The sequence below is a fragment of the Vulpes lagopus genome, chromosome 22 (assembly GCF_018345385.1).
Source record: "Vulpes lagopus strain Blue_001 chromosome 22, ASM1834538v1, whole genome shotgun sequence".
NCBI classification, from domain to species: Eukaryota; Metazoa; Chordata; class Mammalia; order Carnivora; family Canidae; genus Vulpes; species Vulpes lagopus.
The window spans coordinates 10082117-10107934 of record NC_054845.1 but is presented as its reverse complement, the minus strand read 5'-3'; the positions used below and the strand labels follow the sequence as shown (position 1 = coordinate 10107934).

At 40.4% G+C, this 25818-nt stretch overlaps 2 protein-coding genes across 12 annotated transcripts in view; one reads left to right on the top strand and one right to left on the bottom strand.

Moving 5' to 3' along the window:
* NIF3L1 (NGG1 interacting factor 3 like 1) overlaps positions 1–25818 on the bottom strand; it is a 44004-nt gene that overhangs the window by 17722 nt on the left and 464 nt on the right. For 3 of the 11 annotated variants that reach the window (XR_005985056.1, XM_041737514.1, XM_041737504.1), the window contains exons 1-5: positions 8750–8967; positions 6755–7215; positions 5753–5915; positions 4118–4244; positions 1996–2134 (exon numbers count right to left, since the gene is read on the bottom strand). Coding sequence is in view for 10 of the 11 variants with exons in the window: in XM_041737514.1 (XP_041593448.1) it covers positions 1996–2134; positions 4118–4244; positions 5753–5915; positions 6755–7190 (865 nt within the window). In the remaining variant the exon portion in view is untranslated. The other 8 variants (XM_041737508.1, XM_041737507.1, XM_041737505.1 and 5 more) reach the window with 8 other exon arrangements.
* Positions 9133–23114, top strand: PPIL3 (peptidylprolyl isomerase like 3). The gene is made up of 7 exons (XM_041737515.1): positions 9133–9252; positions 9985–10066; positions 12066–12140; positions 12770–12863; positions 14495–14562; positions 18530–18648; positions 21578–23114. Exons 2-7 carry the CDS (start codon positions 10064–10066, stop codon positions 21702–21704), a joined length of 486 nt encoding a protein of 161 aa, XP_041593449.1. The 5' UTR covers positions 9133–9252; positions 9985–10063; the 3' UTR covers positions 21705–23114.

The window sequence follows — 25818 nt, the reverse complement described above, 5'->3', positions numbered from 1 at the left end:
TATATATGGAATCTAATAAAACAAAAAGCAGGAGACCCATAAATACAGAGAACAGACGGTTGCCAGAGCGGAGTCGGAGAATGGGCAAAATAGGTGAAGGGGAGTTAGGAGACACTTCCAGAATGAATAAGTCATGAGGACAAAAGGTACAGCATAGGGAGTATGGTTCATGGTATTTTAAGAGCATCGTATGGTGACAGATTGGTGGCCACACTTAGTGAGAATTTGCTGAATCATTATGTTGTACACCTGAAACTAATGAAACATTATATGTCAACTACACTTTAATTTAAAAAAATAATAAAACAGAAACGCCTGGGTGACACAGTTAAGCATCCGACTCTGAGTTTCAACTCAGATCTTGATCTTAGGGTCATGATCTCAGGGTCATGAGATCAAGCCTAACTCCCAGCTCCCTGTGGTACAGTCTGTTTAGGATTGTCTCTCTCTCCCTCTACCCGTCTCCACCCCTCTACACATGCCCATGCACTCTAAAATAAATAAATAAATCTTTAAAAATAATTAATCAAATAAAAATTTTAAGTCTGAAAGAAAATAATCAAAAAAGCAGTTTTGGAGTTGGATCATAAGTCAAATCTCTACCATCCATTTTCTTTGGAAACTAACTCCCATGAGTTGTTGTGGACTAAGTTACCTATATTTCTGAATGTCAATTTTTTCACCTGTAATATAATGGGAATAATAATCCTACCACACAGCTAACATGTACTATACTTAATGTGTGCCAGTCAATGTGCCCTGTCACATGGATTATACTACCTTGATGAGTCAGGTTTTATTATTACTGCAGTTTTTACAGATGAGACTACCATGACACAGGGGTGTTAAATAACTTGTCAAAGTCATGCAGCGAATAGGACAGATAAATTTGAACCCAAGTCATTCAGAATCTACACTCATAACAACTATGCTCCACTCACTGCCTCTGCAGTAGGAATTCACATACTTAGGACAGTCAGTATGTTGCTAGGCCCAACAAATGTTCTGTTCCTTTTTTTTTTTTTTTAAGATATTCATGATTCATGAGAGACACAGAGACACACACACACACAAAGAAAGAGAGAGAGAGAGAGAGAGAGAGGCAGAGACATAGGCAAAGGGAGAAGCAGGCTCCATGCAGGCAGCCCAACGTGGGACTTGATCCCGGGTCTCCAGGATCACGCCCCAAACTGAAGGTAGGCACTAAACCACTGAGCCACCCGGGCTGCCCTATTCTGTTCCTTTCTTCTGTTCCCCAAGATACTGGGAAAAGCCAAAAGATAAGACACTGGCTACAAGACTCAAACTGTAGTGGATCACTATTTATCACCTCACTATAAAATATCACCAGTATTGTAAAATATAATATTTGCATTATAATTAGAGCAATAATAATTAACAGCTCTTTTCGTGGCCCATGGTAGGACTACATTTCATGCCCTGACTTGTACTGGCAGTGTGATTAATTCTGAACAAGAGTTGAACAGAAAACATTCCAGGCTAGAATGTTTAACTGATGTGTTTAAGACCCTCTGAGGGGCAGCCCTGGTGGCGCAGCGGTTTAGCGCCGCCTGCAGCCCAGGGCGTGATCCTGGAGACCCTGGATCGAGTCCCACATCAGGCTCTCTGCATGGAGCCTGCTTCTCCCTCTGCCTGTGTCTCTGCCTCTCTCTCTGTGTCTCTATGAATAAATAAATAAAAATCTTAAAAAAAAAAAAAAAAAAGACCCTCCGAAATGCCTCCTCTGCAACACTGATCAGCCTATGGTGAGGAGACTTCTGCTGACTTGAAATGAACACCAAATATGAGAGACATAAATCTTGTTTGAGCCAATGAGATAACCGAGCCCACCCTGATTGATAAAATAAACCATCCATCTTCTGTGAACTAATGTTTCCTGTCACTTATATTAATATAACCAAGAGCTATTTGGCCCAAATACTACATAATACTACATTAGTAGGTACACTGGACAAATAAACAGTACATATTTACCTAAAGTCCTTCCTACCCCAAGAGCAAGGCGAACATGAGATAGTTTAAGGTGCCTTTTGATTCGATCAATCATGGTTGCCAAGGAAACAGATTCATCCAGTGTGCACAACCGTCCCATTCCAGTGTGTAGAAGCAGAGGCTGAAGAGAAACAGAAGTTAGAAAAACTGTCCATTTCAGTCCTAGAAAACAAACAGCAAATGCTGAGGACAATAAAATATGCACTGTGAGCTTACTATACCCAGTACAGGCTAAAGTTTGGTCATGCAAAAATGACAAAAACATTCTCTGATTTCTAGGAGCTCAGTGTTCTGTAAAGGCAAATGTTTAGTTAACTAACCAAAATAAAAGTGCTATTTTATGGGAGCCAAAGCAATGACAAAATAAATGAGCTGGGAGTTCAGGTGGGAGTACTTGGAGGAAGTGGAATCAAAGGCTTTACGGACTTGTGTTTCCCAGACCAGAAAAAAGTTTAAAAAAAAAAAAAAGAGGAGTGATGTCAGGTGCAGTGTGGTAGGAAAGGGATAGGTGAAATGTGTAAAGGCATGAGCTCAGACACTATAGCTGGCGTGCAGAGCAAGGGATGGGGACAGAAGCCATAGCTAGTCACAAAGGGCTTTGTACATTATGCTAAAAATCATGGGCTGTCTCTTGTAGGGGCTCACTAGCGAGACTACTCATGTCCCAGATGATGAAAGATCAGAATTTCAAGTACTATGGTGACAAAGCAAATAAAGAAGAGAAACAGTTCAGACTTGGGGACAAACTAAGCAGGGCTTGGATTTAGGAGAGGCAAAGCAGGTTGCAGAAACTTGGAAAATAAGGTAGATGATGATGCCATCAATGAAGTAGAAAAAATATGTAAAGGGTTGATGTAGGGGCACCTGAGTGGCTCAGTCAGTTAAGTGTCCAACAGTTGATTTTGGCTCAGGTAATAATCTCAGGGTGGAGCCTGCTGCAGATTCTTTCCCTCTCTCTGCCCCTCCTCCCAAACCCGGCTTTCACGGGTGCGCACGTTCTCTCTCAAAAATAAATAAACAAATAAATAAAATATATAGAGGACGAGGTCAATATTTGTTACGTGCTGAAGTACCTGTGGGATCCATTAAGTGGAAATGTCCAGAGAGTCCTTGGAAATATGGGTTTTCAAACTTTTTATCTTAAGAAAGCATTCTGAGCCAGAACATCAAGATACAGGAATCATCTTATGAATTGTAGTCAGGTAAAAGGAGCAAATAAAATGGTCCAGGCAGAGGGTATAAAAGGGACAGAACCTGTAACTGAGTCTCTAACCCTAAAAAGTACTGCTATGTAATACTGGGTATCAACTACACTTCAATAAAAAAACAGAATTTTTTAAATTATTTTTTAAGAGAGTGCACATGTGAGTGGGAGGTGGGTGGGAGAGAGAATTTTAAGCAGGCTCCATGCCCAGCATAGAACCCTACCTCATGACCCTGAGATCATGACCTGAGCCAATATCAAGTCAGAGACTTAATGTACTGAGCCACTCAGGTACCCCCAAAACCAGAACTTAAAAAAAAATACACACACACACACATATACTGCAGTGCTAGGACCTGAATGTGTCTGTCCACACAAATTCATATGCTGAAATCCTAACCCCCAAAGACGATGGTATTAGGAGGCAGAGACCTTGGGGGAGGGTACTTAAGTCATGAGAGGGGAGCTGAAATGACTGGGGTTTGCTTCTAAAATAGGCTCCAAGACAGATCCCAGTCCTTCCCATTATGTGAGGACACACAGAGAAGGCAATGCTGGTCAACCAGAAAGTGAGCCCTCACCAGATACCACTCCAAATCCGTTGATACCATGATCTTAGACTTCACAACCTCCAGAACTGTAAGAAATAAATTTCTGTTGTTCATAAGCTATTCATAAGCTGGGGTATTTTGTCCCAAATTGTTATAGCAGCCTGAATGAACTAAAACATCTACCAACACTTTCCCACTCCTGGCACGTCTTCCTTTCTCAATATATTCTCCAGGGTATTTTACCCCTCAACACCACCTTGTGCTTCTTTATGTAAAAGTCAATGGCCTGTCAATCTAACAATTGATAATGATCTATCAATAAAAATGCACAGTAATATATTTTTATTACCTTCTCCAGTGACAGAATTTCAGTCTTTTGATAGAATTGTCTGCTCTGGGAAAGAAATGCCACCACCTCTATCAAAGCCTCCTGACTACAATTCAGACTAATCCTTGTTTGTTCTTCATCATCAGTCCTATTAAAAAAAAAAAAATCACTTGCTGCTTTAGGATAAATGTAAATGAGATGTAGTTTTTGGTAAAGATTTTGTTTACTTGAGAGAAAAAGAGAGTGAGAGAGTGTGCTCACGGAAAATGGGATGGGTGTGGTGGTGAGAAAATCCCAGACTGACTTTGTGCTGAACTTGGGCCTCACTGCCACAAGGGCTCAATCTCGTAACCCTGAGACCTGAGCTGAATCCAAGACTCGAATGCTTAATCAGATGCTTAACCAACTGAGCCACCCAAGCACCCTGTGAAACATATTTTGAACGATCTATGGTTTACAACCTTCTATAAGAGAGATTAGATTACATGAAATTTAGGATTCAATCCCAAATCAAACTATTTTCTAGAATAATATTTTTCAAATTTCAGCATGCATCAAAATCTCCTTGTAGACTTTTTAAGATTTGAGACACGGAACACAAGTGAGAGGGGCACAGGGAAAGGGAGAGACAATCTCAAGCAGTCTCTGCATTCAGTGGGGAGCCTGACAACAAGGCTCAATCTCATGACTCTGAGATTATGACCTGATCGGAAACCAAGAGTTGGGATACTTAACTCACTGTGCACCCAGGCACCACAAAAATCTCCTTGTAGACTTATTAAAAACACAGATTGTTGAACTCTCCCCTCAGGGTTTCAGAACCAGTAGGTCTATTAGGGATCTGAGAGTTTAACTTTCTAACAGTTCCAGGTGATGCTGATGTTGCTGACCCAGAGACCTCACTTTGAAACCACTGTTATAGGGACGCCTTAATGGCTCAGCAGTTGAGCATCTGCTTTTGGCTCAGGGCATTATCCTAGAGTCCTGGTATCGAGTCACGCATCAGGCTCCCCTCAGGGAGGCTGCTTCTCCCTCTGCCTGTGTCTCTGCCTCTCTCTGTGTGTGTCTCATGAACAAATAAATAAGATATTAAAAAAAAAAAAAAAAGAGAGAGAGAGAGAGAGAGAGAGAGAGTAAACCTATGTAATGTGTTACCAGTAGGGTTTATCTAGGGATGCCTGGGTGGCTCAGTGGTTGAGCATCTGCCTTTGGCTCAGGGCGTGATCCTGGGGTCCTGGGATCAAGTCTCACATCAGGCTCCCTACAGGGAGCCTGTTTCTCTTTCTACCTATGTCTCTGCCTTTCTCTGTGTCTCTCATAAATAAATAAAATCTCAAAACAAAAATTGTTTTAAGGTAGGGTTTATCTATATCCTCTCAAGTAAAAACCACCACCTTTCAACGTTATCAGGAAAATTAGAAATATTGTAAGTAAAAGGTGTAGCATAGTCCCTCCCACATAGAAAACAGTGTTACTTGTCATTTTTATTGTTTTGAAAGGGTCCCATGGAGCACCCACATGCAAATGAGAAGTAGGCTGACTTAGAAACCCACCCTGGGGGAAAACAATTTGTTTCAGACCTAAATCCTGGGGTTATAGAATTTATAAGGAAGATTCATACAAATACACATAAAAAAGGAGGAAAATATATCATACCTAGTAGAAAAAGAAGTGACAGAAACATCTGCAATTCGTTTCACTGCAGAAATAACTTTGTCCAGGTCTTCAGTACCATTAACACTGAATTCTACTCTGTGTGTTCCCGTTGTAGGGTAGTTGGGAGCTCTGGAAGGATGTATGGGCCTGGAGGTGCAAACTCCTGGGGAAAAAATTGTGTGCTTTTTTTAATTAAAAAGAGAAACCATTATGGGCACAACTTTTAAAAAGTGAGTTTTTAAAGACTGATTCTCAGATACTTATATAATATATACACACACACACACACACATCTCTTACCTATACATCCAACAGCCCCCATATTCTAGGGATTTAGCACAGACATACAAAATCAAATTTACTTTCAAAATTATTTTCCAGAACTCTTAAATATCACAAAAACTTCACTCACGAATTCTTAGAGGATGTACAGAATTGTGACTGCTTCCTATACTTCTTCATGTAAATCATCATTCAGGTTGCAAATGCTCATAATCTACTTGACCACATTAATCCAGATATGTCATCACAAAAGCTTCAGCTCCAAATGAGTAAACTAAAATAACTTACTAAAAAATAAAGCTAAAACACTTAAGTTAAAGTCCTCCATTGCACGGAGCACGAGTAAGCAATAAAACTCTGATATCTTAAGAAAAAAAAAAAAAAACCTCTGATATCTATTTTACTGACAATATGAAGTAGATTCTGGAGACGTCTGAGCTTTTGACTCAATTTAACAAGCACTTCTCAAATTTCTGGGTGCTAGGCACGTTGCTCCATGAGTGAGGACTCACAGCAATGACGATTTCCTATGCTTTCCTTATTCATTAAGGATAAAAACTTATCAAATACAACTGCCAGATTTCACATTATTTTTAAACAGGTAAAAATAAAATAATGGTACCCACATACAAAGCAGTTAACATTCTATTCAAGACACTTTAAAATTTCAAAGCATTTGTAGGGAAAATATTAAACATGAAAAAATAAAAGGCTTCTCACCAAGCCCTTTAGCCAACCAGCTGTTGACTCCTTGGGGTGCAGCATCATAGGCTGTGTGAGGAGAGTAAATACCAACTCTGTTTTCCAGAGCCCGGATCACCAGGCGCTCCTTCCAGGTTTTCCAGGTTATGTGCTTTAAGGGTCGAAAAATAGGTGGATGGTAGGAGAGAATGAGGTCCGCCTTTTTTTGCAGCGCCTCCTCCATCACTTCCTCGGTCAAGTCGTTGGTAAGGAAGAGTGTGTTTACAGTGTGTGGTGGGCTTGGTTCCACCAGTAAGCCAACATTGTCCCAACTCTCAGCAAGGGAGAGGGATGCAAAGTCATTCAAGGAGCAAAGGAGCGCCTTTAAATCCATGGAGGAATGGCAAGAATTGTAGATGAGGGAATGAACAAGCCGGACTGTTCTGGGAATGAGGCGTACACGAGATGACAACATACAGAAATCAGGTAACACTGAGTATCTGAAGCCAAAACACAGAAAATGGTACAGGTACATACTTAGGACTGGACCTTTGAGGGAGCAAAGCACAGGAGCAAAAGAGCTGTAGTCACATACCCCTGGGTTCAAATGCAGAGTCGGCCACCTACCAGCACGTGGTATCTCAGTCATTTACCCTCTCTGAGGTTATGTTTTCATTTACAAAACGGGAGACGCTACAGCCTACAGCAGAGGCTACCCACAGGAGCAAATGAATATGTGTAAGTCACCTAACATGAGCTTGGTACATAATACACAAATGTTCATCCCCACTTTCTCCACCCCACACACACCTTGGTTCTTTTCTTCTCATCTTTGCTTTAATCATCCTCCTCCCTTCTCCAGTCCTCTAAATATTACCCTTCCTTCCAAGTCCTAAGTAAAGCTTTTCTTGACAAACATTTCCAGTGTCTAGGCCCTATACAAAACTAAGAGTCAACTCCAGTTAAGAATCCATGTACAGGGGATGCCTGGGTGGCTCAGCGGTTGAGCATCTGCCTTTGGCTCAGGGCGTGATCCTGGAGTCCCAGGATCAAGTCCCACGTCCGGCCCCCCGGCATGGAGCCTGCTTCTCCCTCTGCCTGAGTCTCTGCCACTCTCTCTGTGTCTCTCATAAAGTCTTAAAAAAAAAAAAAAAAAAAAAAAAAAAGAATCCAGGTACAGGGACGCCCGGGTGGCTCAGCGGTTTGGCGCCTGCCTTCGGTCCAGGGTGTGATACTGGAGACCCAGGTTCAAGTCCCTGCATGGAGCCTGCTTCTCTCTCTGCCTCTCTCTCTCTCATGAGTAAATAAATAAAATCTTAAAAAAAAAAAAGGGAATTCACCCACTGTCCTACAAATAAAGAGAAAATTTTAAAAATCCAGGAATATTTCTATTTTTGAAGAAAAGCATTCATAATATGCATAACTGACAAGGTATAGCACAGCCAATCGAAAATCTAATCAAATATTTTTTTTCTTCTTTTTTTCTAATCAAATATTAATGACCTAATTTCAAAAACAATTTTTTCAATAAAAATGCTCAACAAATTCGTTGAAAAAAAATTATGTTTTCAGCAAAAAAAAAAAAAAGTTTACTATGAGATGTGCGCACTTAATTCAGTGTCTGCTCTGAAGTGACGTGGGGCCTCCGAAACCCCCTGGAGCCTGGGGTCGCCTGAGAGCTCGAGGTCCTCATACCACTCTCCCTCTCCGGATTCCAAGCACCGACGCTGCGCTCTGCACTCACCCAGGCTGGCGGGCGGGAAACAGGCCCCGGGGGCCAACACAGTTTTGAGACTCACGGCTAAATTTGAGAGAACCCTTGAAAATACCACCACCCTCCCACTTCACGGATCCGGAAGCAGCGAAGCGGCGTGGCTTGACGCCGCCATGAACAACGGGGGGCGGCTTCGCCGGCGTGGGGGGGGGGGGCGCCCACTCGGCAGCCAGCCCCACTCGCAGGGCCGCGGCTGTGTAACCAGGTAACCGACCCCTGTCGCTTCGCCCTCTCAAGATTGAGAAGAGGGTCCCGCTTACGTTGTGCTCGCGAGGTTTCGCGGGACGGCGGGGAACGAGGCCTAGCGTGGCACGCCCCCGCCCTACAGCCTGCCAGCTGCACCCCGTTGCACTACGCAGGCTACCTCTCACTTCCGTCCCACTTCAGGCCGCTTCCAGGGCAAGGCAGAGGCCAGACGCGGCCGGAAGCTCCCAGTCAGCACTCCTGCCCTCCCCCCCGAGGGCCCTAGGCTCCCCAGCCACACACCACTTTCCGGTCCGCGTCTCCCCCCTCTGCCTCCTTTCCCAGAAACGCCCTCACAACCTCCACAGCGCGCAATGACGGCGGGGAGCCACGCGAGGCCCGCACTCGCCACTTCCGGTCCTGCGCAGGGCCTCCAGGCGTGGTCGGACGGGCTGAGGAGGAGCCGGGCGGAAGTGACCTCAAGCCGCTCGCCGGGGTTGCCCTCCTTAGTTCCGCTTTGCGTTTCGCGTGCTTGTAGGATTATTAAGCGAGCCCCCTCTCCCTGTCAAAAGCGTCCCAGGTGAGGGTAAATTCCACTGCTTTCGTAAGTTCTAGTCACTTTGGTTTGAAATAGGAAGCGGGAGGTAAAAGGCGAGCAGGTGAGGAGCGTTCTAACGGGCCCCGCGCTCGGCCTGCGGTCGCCCGAAGACCCTAATTTCTAAACGTGGGTAAATGCAAGGGCATCGTCTCGGTTGCCACAACAGGTGTGCTAACTGAAGCGGCCCGTCACATCCCTCATTCTCTCATTCACTTATCGAGACCCTTGCTAAGCTCTGTTGTGGTGTTTGGGCTGTTCCATCCAGTGAGCATCCTGGGCGGGAGGGTAGTATTGGAACAGACTTATTTAGAAAAATATATAGCGTATTATTGGTAAGTGCTATGGGAAAAGATAATCGGGCAGGTACTAAAGTGAAGGAGTTTTAAGGAGAGTTATAAGGCCAATAGGAACTGACTTCTGAGCAGAGACTTGGACTCGAGGAAAATAAGCGGCCAGACGTCTGGGTGTAAGGGCTCCAGACAGAGAGAGCACCCAGCGCCTGGACCCCAAGGCGGAAATATACGCGACTTGTTGGAGGACTTGCAGGGAGTGAAGAAGAAGTGAACAGGGGAAGTAGGAGATTGATAGGTTCTCATCATTTCCATCACTAGACTTTTATTACTTGGGGGGTGCTGTTCCAGACTTTTTCTTTTAAATATGGGGTAGTGTGAGTTAAGAGAGGAAAACGAACTTAATTTTCTCTTTTGGGGATAGAGACACGTTTTCTAACTTCTCTTGGTGAGATTGAGAAATTGAACAATAGTACTTCCTGAAACTCACATCAAGAAGGAAAATGGTAAGTTTGATTCAATTCTTGTTGTCTTTCATTATAGATAATTTTTAGAAATTCAGTCAAGGAAAATAAAACTGGTATGATGGCTAAACAAAACCTGAAGCAAAATTACTTTTAAATTCTTCAGTGGAAAAAAAAATTAAAAAAAATAAAAATAAAAAAAATAAATTCTTAAGTGGTCTCACTTCAAATGCACAGAATTTAACTTTTTTAAAGAAAAAGATTTATTACAGCATATAGATGGAAAGGAGTTGCAGAGTATACCCAGGTGTGATCCTTTTGATTGGATCCTTTTGTTCTGGATCTAAGGTAGGCAACTAGAGCTTGAAATAGAAGAAAAGCAATGAGAATACTACCCTGTTTCCTCCCACCCTACCCCAACTCACACACTCTTGCCCTTGTCAGCTTGACCATATTCCGACTGCTAGATTCTGATGTGGGAAACAGAGGCAGAAGACAAATTATTAAATTTCCTTACTACCTACAGCCCATTGACAAGTCCTTGAAACAGGCAGAGTGACGCTCCTCTAGGGACTTAACTGCCTCAATGTCAATACTTTGCTAAGGGCAAGAGGCAGTCTTACCCCAACTCCCATGATGCTGTAAATCTACTTTAACATATAAAAATTCCTTTAGGAATTTCCTTATCTCGGGGCACCCGGGTGGCTCAGACAGTTGAGTGTCTGCCTTCGGCCCAGGTCATGCTCTTAGGGTCCTGGGATTGAGCCCCCACATCAGTCTCCCTGCTCAGCGGGGAACCTGCTTCTTCCTCTAACTTTCCCCCTGCTTGTGCTTTCTCAAATAAATAAAATCTTAAAAAAAAGAAAAGAAAAGAAAAGAAAGAAATTCACTTATCTCCCCCAAGATACCTGTTGGCAATCATCCCCCAAGCATATGGCCCACTGATATATATCTGAAGGATCTTTGCCCAACAATAGCTATCACCCCCCCACCACCAAAGTCCTGGAAACCTTGCTTCCAGAATTCCTTAGAGATTTATGCTCTCCCCACACCCCTTCCAACTTGAGAGTATATAATGGGCCACTCGCCGTGACCCCAGTGCAGCTCTTTCTGCCCATGAGTCCTGTCCCCACGCTTTAATAAAATCACCTTTTTGCACCAAAGGCATTTCAAGAATTCTTTCTTGGCTGTCAGTTTGCAACCCTAACGTCTTTTCCTACATCAGATACTACTGGAAGAGGAGAAATGAAAAAGGAAGCCTCAGAATAACCCCTGACCCCACAATGGGATAACAAAAGGAATATGCAAGTTACTCGAACATCAGAGAAACAAAAAGCAAACAAGGAGTAATATAATTACCTCTGCACATTTAAGATTGTTGTCTTCAGTGAAGAATCGTTTTTAACACTCTCAAATTACATAGGGAAATAAATGGTGGAGACTCTGTTTTGAAAAGTCATTTTCTTACTATTTTTCAATATATATTAATGATGTTGGTGAATTGCCATTTAAATCAGTAATACTAATATAACCATTGTTTTCATTTTTATTGATGACAAATTCACACTTAAAATAAGTATTTCCATCACAGTATATTTACTGTTAAATTTTTTTTTTAAGATTTTATTTATTTATTTATGAGAGACACAAAAAGAGGCAGAGACACAGGCAGAGGGAGAAGCAGGCTCCATGCAGGGAGCCTGACGTGGGACTCGATCCCTGGTCTCCAGGATCACACCCTGGGCTGCAGGCGGCGCTAAACTGCTGCGCCACCGGGGCTGCCCTACTGTTAAATTTTTATGATATGTACCATTTTACATTAACATTTATATTTATTTTCTGGAGTTTTTTTCTACTGTTGAAATAAATTTTGAAGAAGTACACCTTACTCTCAGGTGTGTAGACATACCATCTCTGAAATGGTATTTCTTTCTGTGTTTTATTTAATTCAAGCTGTCATCTTTAATCTAGTTTGAGAATAATATAGCACATAAAGTCACAAAGAAATCTAATTTGTTCTATTTTTTTTTCTCTTTTTTAGTCAGTGACACTGCATACAGATGTAGGTGATATTAAAATCGAAGTATTCTGTGAGAGGACACCCAAAACTTGTGAGGTGAGTACCATTATGTCCATATAAAAAAAGAGTTAATGGGCAGCCCCGGTGGCTTGGTGGTTTGGCCCCGCCTTTAGCCCAGGACATGATCCTGGAGACCCAGGATCGAGTCCCACATCAGGCTCTCTGCATGACGCCTGCTTCTCCCTCTGCCTCTGTCTCTGCCTCTCATGAATAAATAAATAAAATCTTAAAAAAAAATGAGTTAATGCAGTAGGATAACCATTTTGGAATTAAATCATCTAACCTAAAAAAAATAATAAAAGTTTGTATATAAAACCATTGTCAGGAAAAACTAGCCATCATAATTTCTGGCCTAATTTCCACTTACCTTTGATATTAAAGGTGGATCAAGGAAAGAGCAGATAATTTTTCTCTAAACATAGAGGGGGTTGGGGGGTACCTGTGTGGCTCAGTGGTTGAGCACCTACCCTTGGCTCAGGTCATGATCTTGGGGTCCTGGGATAGAGTCCCTGGTCGGGCTCCCGATAGGGAGCCTGCTTCTCCCTCTGCCTAATGTCTCTGCCTGTCTCTGTGTCTCTCATGAATAAATAAAATCTTTAAAAATATATATATATGTATAAGTGTATTTTTGCTATATCATTTCCCAATCATTTCTCTCTTTTCAGAATTTCTTGGCTCTTTGTGCCAGTAATTACTACAATGGCTGTATATTTCATAGAAATATCAAGGGTTTCATGGTTCAAACAGGAGATCCGACAGGTAAGTTAATTCTATTAATATCTAGAGAATTGGGGGGATCCCTGGGTGGTGCAGCGGTTTGGCGCCTGCCTTTGGCCCAGGGCGCGATCCTGGAGACCTGGGATCGAATTCCACGTCAGGCTCCCGGTGCATGGAGCCTGCTTCTCCCTCTGCCTATGTCTCTGTGTCTCTGCCTCTCTCTCTCTCTCTCTGTGTGACTATCATAAATAAATAAAAATTAAAAAAAATATCTAGAGAATTGGGTATATAGTGTGAAAAAGAGGGTAGACAAAGAACAGAAAAATATAATGTAACATTGTATGTCAACTATACTCAAATTAAAAATATTTTTTGGAATACGTATGTGACTCAGTTTAAGCATCTGACTCTTGATTTCAGCCCAGGTCTTGATCTCAAGCTGGTGAGTTCAAGCACCACTGGGCCTAGAACCTACTTAGAAAAAATATATATATGTGAAAATTTAATTTTTAATAAATAAAATTAATTTTTATAAAATAAAGATATAAGCACATAGAGTTTTTATAACCTGGCTACTTTGCCACAACAATAAATTTTTAGGGCAGCCCAGGTGGCTCAGCAGTTTAGCGCCGCCTTCAGCTCAGGGCCTGATCCTGGAGACCCAGGATTGAGTCCCATGTCGGGCTCCCTGCATTGGAGCCTGCTTTTCCCTCTGACTGTGTCTCTGCTTCTCTCTGTGTGTGTCTCTCATGAATAAATAAATTAAATCTTTAAAAAAAAAAAAAAAAAGGGCAGCCCTGGTGGCACAGCAGTTTAACTCCGCCTGCAGCCCAGGGCGTGATCCTGGAGACCCTGGATTGAGTCCCACGTCAGGCTCTCTGTATGATGCCTGCTTCTTTCTCTGCCTCTATCTCTCTGTCTCTATGAATAAATAAATAAAATCTTAAAAAAAAAAAAAAAAGAAAAATTTTAAGTAGAAGTTACTGGCATCTAGTTTTATTTATTTATTTATTATTTATATCTAGCTTTTTTTTTAAATTTTTTTATTTATTTATGATAGTTACAGAGAGAGAGAGAGAGAGAGAGAGAGAGAGGCAGAGACACAGGCAGAGACACAGGCAGAGGGAGAAGCAGGCTCCATGCACCGGGAGCCTGACGTGGGATTCAATCCAGGGTCTCCCGGATCACGCCCTGGGCCAAAGGCAGGCGCCAAACCGCTGCGCCACCCAGGGATCCCTATATCTAGTTTTAAAATAAAATATGAACGGGGTGCCTAGCGGCTTAGTCAGTTGAGTGTTGGACTCTTGGTTTCAGCTTGAGTCATTATCTCAAGGTTGTGAGATTAAGCCCTGCATTGGACCTTAACGTTGAGCAGAGTCTGCATGGGGTTCTTTCTTTGTATTCCTCTCATTTCATGTGTTTGCACTCTCTTTAAAATAAATAAAACAAAATATGAACAATACTGATAGTGAGGGGATTTGTTTTTTTGTAGAGATACTTTATTTTTCTGCTCTATAAAGTGGAATTTTGAGAAGAGAGGACATTTCAAATTTAAAGAGTTATAAAATAGCCCTTATGTTTTAGAAAATGAAACTTTTTCAACATTAGATACTTCTCTTTTTTTTTTTTTTTTTAATTAGATACTTTTTTTATTTGTCTGTCTCATAATATAGGTACCGGAAGAGGAGGTAACAGTATCTGGGGCAAGAAATTTGAGGATGAATATAGTGAATATCTTAAGGTATATCTCGAGCGCTTCAAAATCTATCTTCTCATGCCTTGTTTACACTTGAAAACTTTAAAACATATGTTGTAGTAACACAAGGTAATGTCATTAGTATACAAACATGCTTTTTTTGTAGTTTTAGTACACTTGATAAATGTCAGGGAGAAAATATAAATATAAATGACATTTCTTACCTAAAATATATTCTGGAATCTTGCAATCACATGGATCTTGACATTAAGTGAGCTTTTCTTTGGGTCCAGCCTGAAATGTTTATTAATCAGTGATGTACCAAAAGGGCTTAATGTCTCACTATAAAATTTATGTTGAATGACATGAATCACTAGCCTTTTTTGAGGATAGGCAAGAAAGACCATGAGACCTCCTGATTGCAATACTGCACATGGTAAATATCCAATTTTTATTATTATCTGTTAGATGTTTGAATATTCCTGTGTTAACTTAATTTCTGTGGTAAATCCCAGCTAGGTTAAAGAGAAGTGCATAGCATAGTAAAACTAGAGATTTTTGTTTCCTTTTTTTTTTTTTTCATATTTTTTCTCTATTTTTCAAACTTTCTAAAGAACATTTTTTCAAATTTCCTATTTTTAAAAGATTTTATTTTTTTAAAAAACAAATAAAAATATATATTTTTTAAGATTTTATTTTTAAGTAATCTCTACACCTAAATGGGGCTCAAACTTACAATCTCAGAATCAAGAATTGCCTGCTCCGCCAACTGAGCCAAGCACTCCAAGAACCTTTGTTTTTAAATAAAAAACCAACACATGCCTATTTTAAAAAAATTTTTTATTAAAATTTAAAATTAAATCAGTTCTACTTCCCAGAGATGACATCTGCTGACAATTATCATGTGATCTTTTAAACTTTGTATCTGCAAAGAATGATAACTTTAGAAATTTTTTAAAAAGAGATAAATTCTCAACAAGAACATGTAATGTATTTTTTTTTTCTTTTTTTTAAGAGAGGGAGAGAGAGAGAGGCGAGTGCACAGCAAGGGGAGCTGCGGAGCAAGGAGAAGCAGGCTCCCCGCATGACCTGAGATGAGGGCAGACTCAACTAACTGAGCCACCTGGGTGCCCCTAAAATACGTGATTTAGTACATCGTATTTCAGTCACATTAAGGTATATCCAAGAGGGATACCTGGGTGACTCAGTGGTTGAGCATTTGCCTTTGGTTCAGGTCATCATCCCGGGGTCCTAGGATCAAGCTTTGCATCAGGCTCCCTACAGGGAGCCTCCTTCTGCCTCTGCCTTATATCTGTGTCTTTGTGTCTCTCATGAATAAATAAATAAAATCTTTTAAAAAAAATAAAATATATCCAAGAAAATTCTGAAAATTCATTGCAGTGTTTAAGTCTGGATGATGGGACTAGGAGTAATTTATTTTTTTCTTTTTGTTTTCCTTCATGAGGAAACATTACTTTTGTTATAGGAGTTGGGGCTGAGAGGTGATAAATTGTTTATAAGTCATCCTTTTCCTGAATTACAAACAAAGCAACTTTAAGCATTAATTAATAACTGCTTCAGTAACACTAATTCACCATCCTATACCAGTGATTTTCAACACTGGCTATTATAGACTCACCTGTGGAGTTTTAAAAATAGGAAATATTAAGGCCTTATACCCCTTAATATAGGAAAAAAGAATAAAACTGATTAGGACCTAGATTATATTTTAAGGTTCTCTAGTGATTCCCTTTTTTTTTTTTTTTTTTTTAAGATTTTTTATTTATTTATTCATGAGAATACACAGAGAGGAGAGAGAGAGAGAGGCAGAGACACAGGCAGAGGGAGAAGCAGGCTCCACACACCGGGAGCCCGATGTGGGACTCGATCCCGGGTCTCCAGGATCGGGCCCTGGGCCAAAGGCAGGCGCCAAACCGCTGTGCCACCCAGGGATCCTCTCTAGTGATTCCTAAAGTCTTAAGAACTACCATCTTTATATACCAGAGTTGGGTGTGTATTGAATATTCACATACTCTGACCCAGCAATTCCATTCCCAAATGTTTACCTTATAGAAACTCTTGTACATATGCATTAGGAATCAGTACAGGAGTGTTCCTAGAGTGCTATTTTAATAGCAAAATCTAAAAACAACCAAAATATCCATTGATCATAAAATGGACAAATAGAGTATACTCAGTGGTTGAATATTATCCAGCAATAAAAAAAATCATAACTGGACCCCTGGGTGGCTCAGCGGTTGAGCACCTCCCTTCAGCCCAGGGTGTGATCCCGGAATCCCAGGATCAAGTCCCACATGGGGCTCTCTGCATGGAGCCTGCTTCTCCCTCTGCCTACGTCTCTACCTCTCTGTGTGTCTCCATGAATAAATAAATAAAATCTTTAAAAAAAAAATCACAATTACTGCTACACATTTATGTGTAATAAGTCTTAGAAACATAATGATGGTATAAAAAGCATTTGCCAGAAGACTACAAATAGTATGATACTATTTTAGAGAGCTCAGAAACCGGAAGAGAACAATCTATTGTTTAGGCATGTATAAAGATAGTAGAATGGTGGGGTTTTTTTCTTGGGAGAGGTTGAGGTAAGAGATGACGAGTACATAGGCATATGCAATAGTTTGGTAAGTTGGAATTCTTTTTTTTTTTTTTTTTTAAGATTTTATTTATTCATGAGAGACAGAGCAAGAGGCAGAGACACAGGCAGAGGGAGAAGCAGGCTCCATGCAGGGAGCCTGATGCGGGACTCAATCCCGGGACTCCAGAATCACGTCCTGGGCCAAAGGCAGACGCTAAACTGCTGAGCCACCCAGAGATCCCAAGTAAGTTGGAATTCTTAAATCTTAGAAATAGGTTAATAAGTATTTTATTAAGTTATAAGTTAAATGTAACGTTTGAGTCACCTTTTGAGAAGAAAATAAAGCTTTAGTATCTTGATGTAGCTAGATTTCTATTGCTTTCTCATTAGTGTCTGCTGATGAATAGCTTAAGAGAGAGTAATCACTAGTTATTTATGATATATTTTATATTGCGGCGCCTCCTTATAGCAGTTTTGTCATGTCTTCAATCTTCTCAGTAATGTCCTTATAATTCTTATATACAGTCCCTTGTATAACAAATAGTATCATGAGTATTAGAGCAATAGGAGACCTTCCCTTAGATCACCTGGTCCTGGGTTATGAGCTGCCTGCCCTTGGGTGGAAGATCCACAGATACATTCTCTGTGGCCGTGGTCTAAAAAAATGTTTTAGTACTATTTAGGCAAGAGATATACCATTCCTTTTGCCAGACTCCATCACTCCTACATTCTGTCCAAATAACCCATTTATTATCTGCTGACCCAGGTGAGCATTTGAATTATGGATAAAACCCCTGAACTAGTCCAACCTCCTTCCCTTGTTTTACAGATAAAGCAACTAGCCAGAGGCCAGTGTATGTGTGAAGAGATTATGGGGATTTTGGTTTTGTTCTCTTCCTGATTGTTTCATGCCAGCACACTGTTCCCTAATATGATGTAAAGACTTCTCTTATGCCTTGGTTTTGCTAAAAATGTCTGTGGCTGTACTCCTGAAAAGTACAAATGAAAATGCAATTAACTGGGGCATATGATTTGATATGTACACAATTCACATACAAGTGTTAGAAATACAGATCATACAGAAACTGAACATTTGGATTAGCCTTAATAGAAGCTAATTAAATGTTTTCTTGGTCCCTTAAAAAGTACAGATCTTGTCTCATTCCTATATTTGGAATACTTACATAAAAACACAATTCAGGGCAGCCCGGGTGGCTCAGCAGTTTAGCACCACCTTCAGCCCAGGGCGTGATCCTGGAGACCCCGGATCGAGTCCCACGTCAGACTCCCTGCATGGAGCCTGCTTCTCCCTCTGCCTGTGTCTCTGCCTCTCTCTCTGTGTCTCTCATGAATAAATAAATAAAATTTTTTTAAAAAACCACACAATTAAATATTTTGGCCTGTCTTTCACAGCACAATGTTAGGGGTGTTGTATCAATGGCTAATAATGGCCCAAACACCAATGGATCTCAGTTCTTCATCACCTATGGCAAGCAGCCACATTTGGACATGAAATATACGGTATTTGGAAAGTGAGTATTTTGGTTATAGTTTTCTTTGGAATTTCAATGCAAGGGCTGCATATGAGAGACTATGATAGCATAATATTGAAAGAGCAGTATGAAAGCTAAATACACCTGGTAAGCCCACCACTTACCAGCACTGTGACCTTGGGAACGTATAACCTCTTTGAGCCTTAATTTCTTTATTTCGTAAAATAGGAGCAAATACATTTTTCCCTTTCTTTGGACTGTTATGCAAATTAACAGTAATGTATTTTTTATGAATAACATTTTGCAGAAATGAACAGATCTGAAAAATAGGGGCCTTAACAAGATGGGCTAAGATGGGCTTCTGTCACCAGTATTCTAGGCGCCTCTTTCTCCTCAACCACCTTTCTCTTCCATCCTCATGCTCGCCTCATGGTCATAATATGGGCAGCATAGCTCCAGTCAGAACATGTGTTCCAGGCAGAAAGAAGGAGGAAGGGCAAAAGGGGCTTGCCAGCTGAGTCAGTCCCTTTTTTTTAAGTTTTACTTTATTTATATGCTTTTGTGTGTTTTTTAAGATTTTATTTATTCATGAGAGAGACAGAGAGAGAGAGGCAGAGACACAGGCAGAGGGAAAAGCAGGTTCCATGCAAGGAGCCCGATGAGGGACTCGATCCCTGGACTCCAGGATCATGCCCTGAGCCGAAGGCAGCCGCTCAATCGCTGAGCCACCCAGGCGTCCCTATTTATATGTATTTTTTTCTTTTTTTAAGTAAGCTCCACAAGTCGGCCCCTTAAATAGCTTTCCTAGAAGACCCAAAACTTAACATTGTGGACTTCATTACCTACAAGGGAGGGTAGGAAATGTTTTTCAGAAACACATTGCCAGTCTCAATAAAATCAAGATTCTATGACGAAGAAGAAGCGGGGAGACTGGATTCTAGGTAGTTGTTCAGCAGACTGTGCCAGAATATCCACTATTAGCACCATGCCTGGGAATTGCTTTTATAAATCGGCAAAATGTCAACCTGTCAAATGTTCATTCAACAAACATTTACTGTGCTCAATAAACCAAGGCACAGTTGTAGGGTTTCTTTTAACAGTTTGGATGTCAAGTTAGATAAACTAGAAAACTCAGGGTGCCTGGTTGGCTCAGCTGGTTGGGCGTCTGCCTTTGACCCGGGTTGTGGTCCCATGGACCTGGGATTAAGCCCTGAGTCAGGCTCCCTGCTCAACAAGGAGTCTGTTTCTCCACTGCCCTTCGCTTCACTCATGCTCCCTCTCTCTCTCTCTCTCAAATAAGTAAAATCTTTTTTAAAAATGGATATAAATGGGCCTGTTTAAAATTTTTTTAAAAATCGAAGACTCAACAACTCTTAGTTTTCATTCTATATAAATGTCTAATTTACAGATTAATAATCAATGAAATTAGTGAAATATTACAGCCTCTAGTAGTAATTGCCTGGATGTAGATAATTCAGGTTCCCTTCCTTTTGTTTTCTCCTTTAACCCAGAATCATTAATCATTAACTACCAGGATTTATATCACTAGATTTGTGACAACTAGAGAGTTAAGAACAAAGATTCTTTTTTTTTTTTTTTAAGAACAAAGATTCTTAATTGTAGGTTTCTTAATTCCTTGAAGTTATGTGTTCTGTGTGTATACACACATAATTTTTTGGAAGATGGCATGTAGCTTTCCATTTGTTCTCAAAGGTGCCCATGTCCCAAACACTTAACTTGACTCAATTCTACATGCCCTTTTTGCTTGAGATCTGTTTCCTATGTCCTCTGTTTCTCTGACCCAAAAGGTGAGGAAGCTTTTGAAACTTAAAATTTAAGGACCTTAGTGAGGGGGCACATGGGTGGATCAGTCTGTTAAGCATCTGCCTTTGGCTCAAATCATGATCGCAGGGTCCTAGGATCAAGCCCCATGTCAGGTTCCCTACTTAGCAGGGAGTCTGTTGCTCCCTATGCTTATGCTCTCTTTCTCTCTCTCAAATAAATAAATCAAATCTTAAAAAAATACTTGGTTCTACATTTGGGAGTAAATTCAAAAGGTTGGTAGAAATGCAAAATAAAATGTAAATGTTATCTTTGTAAGTTATGCTGTAAGTCTTGGAAATTGATTAGAGTTGCACTAAGAGATATAACCTAAAGCCACCTGGGGCATCTCAGTGGCTCAGTCCATAGTGTGTGACTCTTGATTTCACTCAGATCATGATCTCAGGGTCCCGGGTTTGACCCCACATCAGATGCCCTGCTCAGCAAGGAGTCTGCTCAAGATCCTCTCTCCCTTTCCTCTTCCCCCCTCCCCATTTGTGTGCTCTTTCTCTCACTTGCTCTCTCCAAAATAAATAAATATATAAATCCACCTTTCCTTAGCAAATATTTTAGACCACTTGCCAGAAGGATAGCTCTCTATATTTTCTTATATTTGTGGTAACGTGGAAATACACTTCCTGGAAATGGGCTTAAGTTCCCATCTTTCCTTCTTTTATTGTTAGTGCTTTTTGTTGTTGCCCAGATGCAAAAAGTAAAAACACCATATTTAAATAAAGTGCAAAATGGCCACCCACTTCAGGATCTTTAGTGTAGGGTATAGGGCAATACTAATTAATAACAGTGTCACCATTACATACTTTCTCTGAGTATTTCCTCTAGTAAAGAAAATCTTATGACTGGTTATATTAGACCCACTTGTAGCTATGCTGTGGGAATACTTTGGTGGTAATATTCCTAGTCACTGCTATTGTCTAAAGGCATAAAAATGAATTTTTGTTTCTGAATTTTGGCTTATATCCATGGTAGAAAATCAAATCAGTATTTTATTGCATATTCAACTAGGGAATGCAAAGAACTATGAGACATGGTTCTTTTTTCTTAATTAAGGAAACTGTAATTGCTATAGGTATTTGGATATTATGTTTCAATCTATGGAAATTTTCAAACATTTATATTTCTCTTTCAGGGTAATAGATGGTCTAGAAACTCTAGATGAATTGGAGAAGTTACCAGTAAATGAGAAGACCTACCGGCCTCTCAATGACGTACACATTAAGGACATAACTATTCATGCCAATCCATTTGCACAATAGCTATAATAGATCTGGAAAAATATTTGGCAGACTATTTAAGGAACACACCTATTGTGGTTTACCCAGTTTTAATTATGTCAAAAGATTACATCATCCTTCTGCTTGTTTATAGCTAAGATCTTATTTAAGTTTAATTTTCTAAAAACTCTTCTAATTTTTGGTTACATACAAGCATTCATTTTTTCTTTTTTTAAGATTTTATTTATTCATGAGAGGCAGAGACACAGACAGAAGGAGAAGCAGGCTCCATGCAGGGAGCTGACGTGGGACTGGATCCCAGGACTCCAGGATCATGCCCTGGGGAGAAGGCGGAGCTAAATCGTTGAGCCACCCCAGCTGCCCACAAACATTCATTTTTAAATGCTGAGCCTCAAATCCTGGCATTTTTTTTTTTAAGATTTTATTTATTCATTCATGAGACAGAGAGAGAGAGGCAGAGACACAGGCAGAGGGAGAAGCAGGCTCCATGCAGGGAGCCCGACGTGAGACTCGATCCCAGGTCTCCAGGATCAGGCCCCGGGCTAAAGGCGGCACTAAACTGCTGAGCCACCCAGGCTGCCCAAATCCTGGCATTTTTGAGCACTATGCATATTCCTGCCATATCTAGTCCACGTCCTAGAGGTAGTCTTTTGCATTAATTATTCACTTTGTGCAGTTAGAGTAAGGACAAGATAGAGATGATCTAGAAAAGGCAACCAGCCAATCCATTTGCTATTTTCTGTGGTCTTTAGATTACAGTAAAGGCTCAGAGAAGTCCTAGAGTACAGTAAGCACTCAATTTCCCAATTCCTTTGTCCATAGAACTTTTTTTAAAACGTATCATATACAGTATTGTAGGACAGAATTCTACAGGTGATCTGTTTGAAAGATGCAACTAATTGGCTAAGAGCACCAGTTGTAGAGTCCTGGATTGTGTTTGAATCACAGCTCTACCTCCTACTAGTAACTTTAGGCAGGTTACCATCTCCCAGATTTTCTCATCCCTAAAGACTCATCCCCTTCATAAGACTATTGTGAGGACTAATGAAACAATGTAAAGCTTCTGGCATCTGGTAAGTGTTCTGTAGTGAGTAAATAGAAGCTGTTCTCTTAACATTTATCTCCACCATAAGGCTCTCACCTAATCAGGCCTCATAATTTATCAGGCTATATCATTGATCTCATCAAAACCGTATTCTTTGATCTGCTTCCATCACCTTGATTAGATTTTGGTATTACTAAAACTAATGCCAAGCATTTCTTGGTTTGTATCATTTCTACAGATAGCTAATCTAACTAATATTTTCTTTCTTAATTATAATTTGGATGTTAGCTTGTAATATTCTTATTACCACCTATACCTTCTACTAAACTGATGTGCCAATTATATTAATGTCTTCACTTTTTAAAAAATAAACTCTATGCCCAACATGGAGATTGAATTCATGACCCTAAGATTAAGAATTGCATGCTCTACCTACCGAGCCAGTCAGGCACCCCTAATGCCCTCACGTTTTGATTCAGCCTTCTAATTTAGTCATTTAGATTTCTAGACCATATTAAAGCCTCTTTTGGGCCAAAATTTGTTTTGACACTTTCTTATACCTGATTTTTTTTTCTCCCAACTGAATGACATTGAATGTTTTTGTCATTACTCTTAGGAGGCTTTTACTGATTGCCAAGATGTTTTTGTACTGACTGGCATTCTGTCAATTTTAATTCTAAACCCTGCTCTTAAAACAAAACAAAACAAAAAAACAAGCCTGCTCTTGTTTTTTTACTTGCTATCAATATGGTGGGTTTTTAGTTTTTAGAGCTCATCCTTATAATGTCTGTTTAGTGATAGCCATAAGGATCTTATAGAAAGACTGGCTGCCCATCTTGGGCCTTTGTGAGGCATCATGAGGATCAAGATCCATAACACTGCTTTCTGTCCACTCACAGAATTGGCTGGTTCACACATCACATTAGCAGTTGAGTCTGTTCCATGTATTAACCGGAGGTAAAACACACTTAGCCAAAGGCAGACATTTAACAACAGAGCCACCCAGATGCCCCCAAAATAAAATCTTTAAAAATAAAACTACAGTAAGGGGTGCCTGGGTGCCTCAGTTGGTTAGGTGTCTACCTTCAGCTTTGATGATGATCTCAGGGTCCCGGGATCCATCCTCCCATGCGGTTCCTTGCTCAGTGGGAAGCTTGCTTCTCCCTCTATCCCTGCTTATGCTCGCTGTGAAATTAAAAAAAAAAAAAAAAAAAAACTTCAAAAATAAGTAAAAATAAAGCTATAATGAAAAAGGGATTAGCTGCAAACATTTTATAAAGCTCCAGATACTAAATTGGTGCAAGAGATATGGCTAGAATAGTATATGGGAGTTCAATCCAAAATCATTAAAGGGAAAAGTTATCCCATAAATTGTGTTAAGATAACCAGTAAATTATATGGAGAAAAATAGCAAAAGAATTTCAACTCACATGGTGATGCAGCAAAATTCCAGATAGATAAATTGCCTTTAAAAAAAAAAAAATCTAGGGCAGCCCGGGGTGGCTCAGCGGTTTAGTGCCACCTTTGGCCCAGGGTCTGATCCTAAAGACCTAGGATGGAGTCCCATGTCTGGCTCCTTGTGTGGAGCCTGCTTCTCCCTCTGCCTCTCATGAATAAAAAAATCAAGTTGTGGGCAGGGTTGTTTACACTAAGGTCTCACTTTGGCTAGTAGATGACCATCTTCTACACAATCTCCTCAGTGAGTGTGTAGTAATCTCTTCAAGAAGAAAAACATCAGTCATATTGGATTGGGGCCCACCCTAGTGACCTCATTTTAACCTTAAGTAGGTCTGTAACGGCCCTATCTACAAATAAGTCACAATATGAGGTAGTAGGAGTCAAGACTAAACACGAATTGCGGGGGGACAGTGCCACCTCAAAACCAACTGTATGCACTAGGAACACAATATTTTAATAGGGCAGCCTTCAGTCCAGGGCCTGATCTGGAGCCCTGGGATCAAGTCCCACGTCAGGCTCCCTACATGGAGCCTGCTTCTCCCTCTGCCTGTGTCTCTCATGAATACATTTTTTTTAAAAAACGGATAAAAATTTTAAAAAAAAAGTTCATAAATGAAATTTTGGGTAAATATCAAATTAGTAATTGCCTAGGTATGAGTAAATTTAAAACCATTTCGAAAACTAATTTTGGTAGTATACACAAGATTTTTTTCAATGTTCATCATCTTTCACCCTTGTAATCTGTGATTTCTAAATTTCTCTCTGCAGTCCTTCACAACTTGTAAAAGCACAATATAGTTGATGCCTTTCTCCCATCTCCTAGATTGTTAGCATTGAGAATGTATGTACAGTGCTTGGCACAATAACCAGCTCACTATGATTAGCTACTATTCTCCAAAGGCAGGGATTCCTTAGGTTTGCTTAACATTGAAAAATGCTAAATAGATCCTGAATTTCACAAGTTAATAGTGATGAATTCCTCCCTCTGAAATATTTATCTTCTATTTGGTGACCCTGGTCCCCATAAAGATTTAAGTATTAATAGTTTTAAAACATCTTCAAATCTTATGAAGGGGCTTAAGAAATGCAAACTACCATAGAATTTTGGAAATACATATTCCTCATCACTTTTTACCCAATAATTGTGCATCTGTGTAGGGCTGGCTACTTATGTTGCTCTCCTGTGCAACAGCTAGTAAAATTATGGTTGGTTGTAAGTTAATTTTATACGTTTTTGGACGCCTAGGTGGTTCAGTGGTTGAGCGTCTGCCTTTGGCTGGGATCACGATCCCAGGCTTCTGGGATCAAGTCCAGCATCAGGCTCCCTGCATGGAGCCTGCTTTTCCCTCTACCAATGTCTCTACCTCTCTTATGAATAAATAAAATCTTTAAAAATGATAATTTTTACATTTTCCACTAAGTTTGGAACGAGTGAGCAAAACACAAAATTGTGGAGGGCACGGGGCTAGAACTGGCAGTGACTAGTCTATCCAAGTATAGTTTGATGATTTTGTTGTTCAGGTTGTTTCCTGACATTTTCTTCAAGCCCTTCCATTTCCCCTCTTAGAGGTCATGTAGAGGACGGACTCTATGCCAAAATGCTTAACTGTGAAAGGTCCCCATTTCCTGTCT